At 44.3% G+C, this 9071-nt stretch overlaps 1 protein-coding gene across 1 annotated transcript; it reads left to right on the top strand.

Moving 5' to 3' along the window:
• Positions 1-251: 251 nt before the first annotated feature.
• On the top strand, positions 252-2272 carry LOC147905471 (12-oxophytodienoate reductase 3-like). The gene is made up of 5 exons (XM_087380118.1): positions 252-497; positions 611-751; positions 840-970; positions 1072-1254; positions 1353-2272. The coding sequence occupies exons 1-5, from the start codon at positions 403-405 to the stop codon at positions 2057-2059; spliced, it is 1257 nt and encodes a 418-aa protein (XP_087236244.1). The 5' UTR covers positions 252-402; the 3' UTR covers positions 2060-2272.
• Positions 2273-9071: the final 6799 nt, after the last annotated feature.

Genomic DNA, 9071 nt, shown 5'->3' with positions numbered 1-9071 from the left:
CTTGAGGCTTTTGTGAAATTCCATTTAACAAAGAACATCCAAGGTGGCCAAATGCATCCAATGAACCGGCTAAACATGAAGTCAACTTGAATTTCCATAAAACAAAGACCATCCAATGTGGCAGGCCCTTACTATAAAACTGTTGACTGATTCATGGTTGGGAACCGCGTTCTACTTTAGGGGGCAAAATGGTGGTCTCCTCCTCTATTTAAGAAGAGCATCTCCCTGCCAAATTTCAACGCTCTCACAAGTCGCCCTTCATCAACACTAGCCTCTTCAGTCTCACGTTCCCACAGGCTACAGCATTCCTTAGCTAGTTAGCTTCCCCCTCTCCAAACTAGCTCAGCCCTCCTCCTCCTCCATTCGCCTCACCCCTCCTTTTCCCGCCACCCTCACCTTAGAATGCCCAAAACAGCCATCGCCTACAACCTCGAGGATGATGTCTTCTCCACTCTTCTCTCTCCTCTGAAGCTCGAAAACTTTCAGCTCTCCCACAGGTATCATTTGGTCCTCATTTTCCATCTTTCTCCTTGTTGCCTTGTGATGCTTTCCAAGCTGTGGCCGAAATCTCGTCTCTGACTTCTTCTTCTTCTTTTCTGCTCATGCTCAGGGTCGTTTTGGCTCCTGTCACTCGTTGCCGAGCCCTCAACTATGTCCCTCAGCGTGCCCATGTCGATTTCTATGCCCAGCGAGCAACCCCAGGTGGTTTGCTGATTTCTGAGGCAGTCGCGGTCACCCAAGGGGCCATCGGGTAGGCACCTATCTAGATCTCGTTTAATGAAAGCCCTCAGATGTAATCGCTTTTGCTGGAAGGCTGATCTCTTTTCGTTGCGCTTCAGATTTCCGCACTCTCCAGGTATATGGACCGAGGAGCAGGTGGAAGCATGGAAGAAAGTCGTGCAAAGAGTACATGAAAAGGGGGGTATCATCTTCTGCCAGCTCTGGCATGTTGGTCGTGCATCTCACACATGTATGTGTTGTCTTCACGGCACTTTACGTTCGGTATAAGTAATTTAGTACCTCTCTAGCGCTGCTTTGGCTCTTTGCTTAAGATTAAGCTTGCCGATGCAGACTACCAGCCCAACGGATCTGCCCCGGTTTCCTCCACAGCCAAAAGCGTCCCGGAAGAATGGTCCGTCAGGCTTCCCGATGGAGTCATGGCGGAGTACTCCAAACCACGCGCCCTGAGAACTGATGAGATTCCAATGATCGTGGAGCTGTTCCGCCAAGCCGCTAAAAATGCTCGTCGAGCAGGTACTACAACGTACTTATGTCGTTTTGCGGATGCTCATGTGCAGCTGTGTCTGTGACTTCCCTTTCGTAAATCTGACTTCCTCTCCTTAACCCCGCAGGGTTCGATGGGATAGAAATTCACGCCGGCCACGGCTACCTATTCGACCAGTTCTTCAAGGATGGCATCAATGACCGCACCGATGAATATGGTGGTTCCATTGAGAACCGCTGCAGGCTTGCCTTGCAGGTGGTTTCTGCCGTTGCCCAAGAGGTGGGGCATGACCGCACTGCGATAAGAATTTCCCCAATCATCGACCACTTGGGCGCCACAGACACGGATCCGGAAGCTCTGGGTTTCTACCTCATAGGAGAGCTCAACAAACTCAAACTCGCCTACTTGCATCTCACAGAGCCTAGATTCACCAACCAAGGGGTGAAGGAGACGGCGGAGGATTGCTCTCTGTTCAGAAAGGCTTTTGATGGAGTGGTGATGAGCAGCGGTGGCTACACAAAGGAGTCCGGAACGGAAGCAATTAAGTCGGGAGCAGCGGATTTGATATCGTATGGGAGGTTGTTCATTTCCAATCCGGATCTCCCGCTGCGGTTTGCGGTAGGGGCGAAGCTGAACCGCTACGACAGGGCGACGTTCTACACGCACGATCAGGTGAAAGGGTATTTGGACTACGCGATGCTGAGTGCGAGGGAGGTGGAGGAGAAGGCGTTGAGGAGGACGCTTCTACGCATACCGAGCTCATCCAAGTGTGGAAGGATATTGGCGTTAGCGTCTCCGAGGACGCCAGTGGTGGCGGGTTCTCCCAGATTCTGAGGGCAATCTGTTCCGTCAAAGTCCGCGGGGGTCCAATCTATGGACCTTTGCATACGATCTGCGCTCTTGCAGGAAACGTCCCCCGTGACATAATGGTGTAATCTTCTTTTTTGGCCTCGCACTTTTAAAGTGGAAGCCTAAGTAACGATGCGTTACCTGTGAAAGCGAAAATGATTGTTTTGTTTAACTGATGGAAATTATAATCGCGCTTGTTGTCCGTGCTCTGTAGTCCATGTGCCACCCTGCCATTCTTGGATTTCGGCCAATGAAAATCGTTGCATGGCTTTCCCTCCTCGAGTCTCCATGGCTTTCCCTCGTTGCATAAGTCTTTCATCCCAAGGAACCTACAATCGTTCCTTCATCCCCTGCGTCGCCCTACTAGTTTTAGACGAACCTTGTTTCCTCTTTCAGTTGCAGTGCTAGGTGTCGTTGCACCCACAGCTTCATTGACATCCTCAGTTGGATCAATGAAACGACTTAGTTGTCCACTCCCTCCCAAGGAAGGTCTCTTATCAAGTTCGGTTTCTCATTCGACACTGTGTTTTCAAGCTTCCATTTGTCCACGTACAAATTGAAGTCGACTCCTTTCTCTCGAGACGTCAACAAACATCATAGCTGGTGTTTCCACGGCATGCAACTAACTTGCCATTCGAAAGGAGGTGATGATTTTCTCTCAGGTAATGGAAGTTTCCTCTGTTTTGTCTTGTTCTCCGCTTTTGCATCTATAGACCTGATAGATTGACCTGGATGGTGCAACCACGAACCGGACAAATGAGGGAAACATTCGCTGTGAAAATCAAACTCCCTTCGACTCTTATGAAAGAATCCTGATCCAAAACTATGCTGTTATTGAGTGTACAGGTGGTATCCAGCGATCCATATCCTCGCAAGTCTTCTTCACAGGAGAGAGTCTCATTTGAATCGTCGCCCAAAAAATGGGGATAAATCTCATAGAATGTAGGAAGTGCCCGATCGTGCTTTCTAGCAAAAACTATGGCTAAAACCTCTACAATTGAGTCTTCCAAATCGAAATAAGGTATAATAGGGCTTTTTGGCCTACCACTTTTAAAGTGAAAGCCTAAGTAATGGCGCTCATCTTGGCAAAGTGAAAATAGGGTTTTAAAAAAAACAAAATTGAAATTATACGTGTCACTCTTATTTCTTGCTATTTGCACCCCCCTCTCTCTCTCTCTCTCTCTCTCTCTCTCTCTCTCTCTCTCTCTCTCTCTCTCTCTCTCTCTCTCTCCTCTTCTTCTTCTCTTGCCTATCTTCCACAATTTGTGTGCACCATCTCTGGCAGGCCCACTGAAGTTACTTCACCTTGTTTTCAAAATAAAAACAAAAGAGCACAAGTGCTCATAATAAGCACTTGCTTCTCTTGGATAGGAAAGCTGTGTTAATTATGTACTTTATTGGAAAATAGTTTGTGGTTTCCTCAGATTTACAACATCTATGAAATACAAAGTTGGCTCATGGCAACACTCCTTGCACTTTGTGAGATCCTAATTGGTGTCTTTGCATTAATCCCAATCCCTTGTGCTAGTTCCATCACTAAATAGTCCCTTATGTATATTTATTTTTGTAAATTTTAGAAATAAAAAATATCCTTCTGTTGAACTCACGTGATAGGGTTACATATGATGAGTGACCCCCCCGAGATTGTTTTATAGTTAAAGTGTGATGCGATCATGTCAAGTTCATGTCCTCAAGCATGGAATTATAAGGTGATGTGACTAATGGCAGGCGTGCTAGAAATTGATATGCAATGTTAAAAAGACTATGGCCAGTCCAATATGCTTGAGTTGTTCCAATGTAACTGTTGGTAATCAATGCATTTGTCGAGATATGACCAATTTGAGATCTGTAGATTGTTGTCGAGCCTTTGTTTACTAAGCATAAATGATGTTGTTCCATGACATTTGCTAGTTATATTTGCTTTTAAGAACATTCAAGCATGTTGATGTTGAAATCTCCTAAAGGAAAAGTTGGGTTACTAGATGGTTTGTAAGCAATACTTGTGCTTGGTGCTCTACAAAAGTGTGAAGGAGACATGCATCAATCCGCTATTTTGAAATAATAAACTAGTGACCTCTACACCAAAGCCCGATAGAAAGAGTAATAAAAAATGGCACCAAATTTCCATCTTTGCCATTTTTAACGTATGAAATGGCAAGCATTTCTCAAAGAGCCATATATTTGATAGAAATGGCAGTTGGAAATGGCAACAAGATTTTTGCCCAAAAAAAATGGCAACAAGATCCTCAACTACAATTTCTTCTACAAAGAAATGGCAATAGGAAAGGGCAACATTTTCTTGTCTACCATTTCTTAGGAATAAATGGTAGCACAAAATGGCAAATATTCCTTCATTGCCATTTCTTATGAAGAAATGGGAGAAAGAGACAACTTTATGGATGTACAATTGTATAAACTTGACAAGGACTCATTTTCAAAAAACATCACAGACTCAAATATGATTTCCCTCCTAAACAAGTGTTCCCGCTTGTATGAATCAAAGATTCAAATGTGCTTTCTTGAGTGTAGGATTAGGCCTATTTTCCCCCCCAGTTCTCCTGCTTGCACTTTCCATCCATGGAAATAGGCACCCTAGGGCATCTTTCTTGCCTAAATAGGCTTTGTTGCACTTTTCCTCCTAGTCCTCTCGCTTGCATTTCACCCATTTGCAAGTTTGGTTCTCTTTCATGAATCATCCATGGCAACAAGCAACCTAAGGCATCCCAATATGAAGCAGTGTGTAACTCAGAATGCAAAAGACTAAGACATAGAGGTGAGAGTTGTTTCTTGGTGACCTACAACATGCATATCATCTATAGAGTTTGCCACCAATAGGGTGTATGCAGATGGTCACTGGCAAAAGATGGTTGTGTCGAAAGGAAGTTGGGTGCTAAAGGAAAAAACCACGGTCAAATAACATATTTCTGGCCTCTTGGAAAGGCAGGGGCAAAGATTTCAAAACAATAGATGTTAAGAAAAGTATCCAGGAAATACTAAGTCGAGCATGTATATATGCACAATGAACTTGTGTTGCTTGATTATCTAGATTATCTTTCACGGAATAGGACCAATTGTGAGCTTTTAACCCTTTCAGTTTCGGAATGGTAGTTTCAAATTACATTGCTATTTTATGCATAAACTAAAATGTGTTTTGGTTTTCAGATCTGTATCCATCATCATATGAAGAATGGTAGCCGGTGGAGCGCATTTTGGGATTCTTGGATGTCTTGCATGGAGCAATAGGAGAATTACAATATCAAGGTAGAGCTGCAACTCAATTGGCACATATAGGTATCTTCTTCTATGACCATTTTCATGAATTGTTGAATTAAAAAAACACTCATGATGTCTTGAGGAAACAAGATTTTCTGCCATGGAATATGTTAGACTGCCGAGTGCCCCCTAGTAGTGTGACAGAGACATACACGGCTAAGCTATTTTCAAAAGTTCAGCGATCTTTATGGCTAGGCATTCCTACAAGAATTGTAAAAATCAATGTATGCATGCCAATCACTGCCTTTGTTGATCTCTTTAATAAGTATCCAATCAAGGTGTGCAAAACAATGCTCACCTATAAAGCAACTGGAAATGAAGAGAGCCTTGACTTCTTGGATGATGGTTGGGATAAATCAATATCAAACAAGGTCTACTATGAGGTGGTGCCAAGTACGGTTACCATTAAGTATATGATTGCAATCCATAATTTTATAATTTCTTTTTAATACAAACATAGTAGGTTCGTGGCGGATAAATTAGTTCTTATGGACCAAGACCTTAACTTGTTTGGCCCTGAAAACAAAATATTGGAGATCAAGGTCTATGAAGATGGAATATTGGTAAGTCTTATCTCAATAGGACAGTGTTGTACACTCATTAGGGAAGATTTGGGGTCTCAAAAGGGCCTCTAATTAGTGTTTCATAATTTCAAGGTATTAGAGAGGGGCTTGAGGTGTTCCGATGTTTGTGTGGGGCAATGGTACATTGAGGTGTACAAAAGGACATGTTGTGCATTTATGGGTGGGGAGTGTTAGATATCAATGCTCCACTCTCATGTAACTATGCGGGAACCAGCTAACTCTACTTGTAAGCCCCCCATATGAGGAGAAGGCATTTGAGTAGCTTGGTTATCCGGTAGGTCTTGGTTTGGACACCAGATGGGGGTCATGTGTGGCCTGATGGCTGGATGGATTCAGATAGAGTTGGCACACTGCCAACTAGGCTACATGCAAGTACCGGAAGGCATCCCTTGACTGACCGCACTGAGGATACACAGAGCATTTCTTGGGGTAGTCCCCCCCACTCTCGGGTTGTAGGGCCTATTTGGAGCCCCAGATGATCCCGAATGGCTCTGGTCTGAACGGCAACCATAGGTTAGTTGCTCTATTCTGCGCCACGGTTCTAATGTGTGGTCAGTGGCCTATTTCGGGACCGGCCTCTAGCTGGCCATTTTGGGCCGACTGGGTTGGTCTCCCAATTGGGTCTAACCGACTACGACTGGTGGCTATATAAGAGCAAGCCCGTGAAGCCCATCATCATCACTGGCTACAACGACCCTGACTCCTTAGCATCTAGCCTCCATCCTCTACTATTTCTAGCATGCCATCAAAGCTTTTGACACAGTAGCGCATGGCTGGGAGGCAGCGCCTTCTATTGTATCAGTTTTACAGTAATTGAATCTTTGATTCTCCATACTATCTACTTTTCTCTCTTGCATACGAGATCCTGTTATCTGTTGAGCACATATGTTGTATTGTTTTCTTGCATGGTATCAGAGCTTGGGCTCTAGCAAGAAGATTTGGTAGTGTGTTTCTGTTTGTGAGCAGATTGTGAGAGATGGCCCAGTCCACAAGACTGCGAATCCCACCATTCAGCGAAAGCAGAAAGTTGGACAGCACTAACTATTCACTCTGGAAGTTCAAGATGAAGACCATCCTAAGCGCATACGAGCTTTGGGATACTGCTACTAGGGTGGACGTGAAGCCGGTTGTGAGACCAAATCCATCCAATGCAGGACAACAGATAGTACCAACTGCGGATCAGATTCTCGGATGGACAAGAAGAAATGCAGATGCACTGTGTTCTATTATCTACAGTGTAAGTGATTCTGTCATGGTGTTAATTCAACATGTCACCACAGCGGAGGAGGCATGGACGGTCTTTAAAAATCAGTACGAGACCACGAATCAGACACAGATTCAGAATCTAGAGACTCAACTCGCGAATGAGAAACTTTCTGAGTCTGAAATAGAAGAGAAGTTCATCACCAGGGTGAAGAATCTGCATGATCATATGACTGCAATTGGCATCACCATCACCAGCAAGAATCTAGCATGAAGGTGCATGCAGGTTCTCCCACCAAAATATGACGGTCTTATTACAGCGCTAAATACGCAGAACAGAAATCTGCCCCTCAACTTTGAGGATTTCATCGCGATGCTTCTGGATGAGGAGATGCATCAAAAGATGAGGACTGGAGAAGATTCGGCCTTCTTGGCTTGATCAAAGAAAGGTAAGGGTAAGGACTCTAGTAACCCATCTTCTTCTGATGATAAAAAGAGAAAGAAGAAGATCAATTGCTTCTATTGCAACAAGGTAGGGCACAAGCAGAATGAGTTCTAGAAGAAGATTGGAGATGAGAAGAACAGAGTAAAGAAAGAGTCCAGCAACAGCACACAGGCAGTACCAGTAGAGCTGTTCGTAGCAATTGAGGAGATTTGCATAGAGGCAGTTCATGTACTTGTGGATGAACCTTGGATTATTGACAGTGGTGCATCGCGCCACATGACCAGTCGGAAGAATTGGTATACCCCTCTACATCCGATAGGGAATGACATCCTAGTAGTAGTCAGCAATGATGCAAAATGTCCAGCAAAAGGAAAAGGTACGATTGCTCTCAACTCAGATGGAGTTATAAAACAGTTGTCCGATGTTCTTTATGTGCCAAATATCAAGAGGAACTTGTCTGTTTCTACGATCACAGATTGGACCTCAAAGTTCACTTCGATAAGAATGGTGCACAGATTTGGGATCTTCAAGGGAAGGCCATTGGTAAAGGTACACGGTGCAGCAACATCTACGAACTCTCAGCTTTCAGTGCTCGAGCCGATGTGAGCAACACTGAGCTATGGCATGAGAGATTTGGTCATCTAAACCTTAGTTCTTTAAAGGAGATGCATAAAAGTGGAATGATTGCAGACCTACCAGAAATTACAGATCTGCCCGATGTATGTGAAGCTTACATGATGGGCAAGCAGCATCGGCAACCCTTTCCTAAAGACGCTAGCAGGGCAAAGGCTCCTCTAGAGCTCGTTCACATGGACCTCTATGGAAAGATGGAGATGGAAGCTTTGGGTGGTTTCTACTACTTCATGACAGTGATCGATGACTACAGTAGAAGGATATGAATATACTTCCTGAGGGCTAAAGATGAGGCTTTTAGTAAGTTCAAAGAATGGCATGTAATGGTCGAGAAAGAAATGGGGAGGAAGGTAGAGAAGTTGAGATCAGACAGAGGTGGTGAGTTCACATCAAGTGAATTCGAAAGTTACTGCAAAAGTCACGGGATCAAGAGGCAAAAACCCCTGCCACATACATCACAGCAAAATGGAGTAGCAGAGCGCAAGATGCGCATCACTGCGAAATGGGCAGGAGTATGATGAAAGGGAAAGATTTGCCAAAGACTTTCTAGGCTGAAGCATGTAACACGGTAGTTTACATTCTGAATCGTAGCTACACGAAGGCTGTGAATGGGATGACTCTGCTGCAGGCCTTTTCTGGTAAGAAACCTTCAGCTACACATTTCAGAGTTTTTGGATGTGACTGTTTTGTGCATTTCCCTGATGCTAACAGGACCAAATGGAAACCAAAGAGCCGAAGTGTATTTTCTTAGGCTACAATGAAGAGGCGAAGGGTTACCGTCTCTATAATCCTGTTACCAAGAAGGTAATAGTAAGTCGCGATGTGGTCTTCTCAAAACAGCTGCATCAATTAGAGCAGG

Source organism: Dipteris shenzhenensis, chromosome 1 (assembly GCF_047967505.1).
Source record: "Dipteris shenzhenensis isolate YYH24624 ecotype China chromosome 1, Dip_SZ_1.0, whole genome shotgun sequence".
In the NCBI taxonomy this organism is placed as follows: Eukaryota; Viridiplantae; Streptophyta; class Polypodiopsida; order Gleicheniales; family Dipteridaceae; genus Dipteris; species Dipteris shenzhenensis.
The sequence above is the reverse complement of the archived record's forward strand: the minus strand, read 5'-3'. Positions and strand labels throughout refer to the sequence as shown.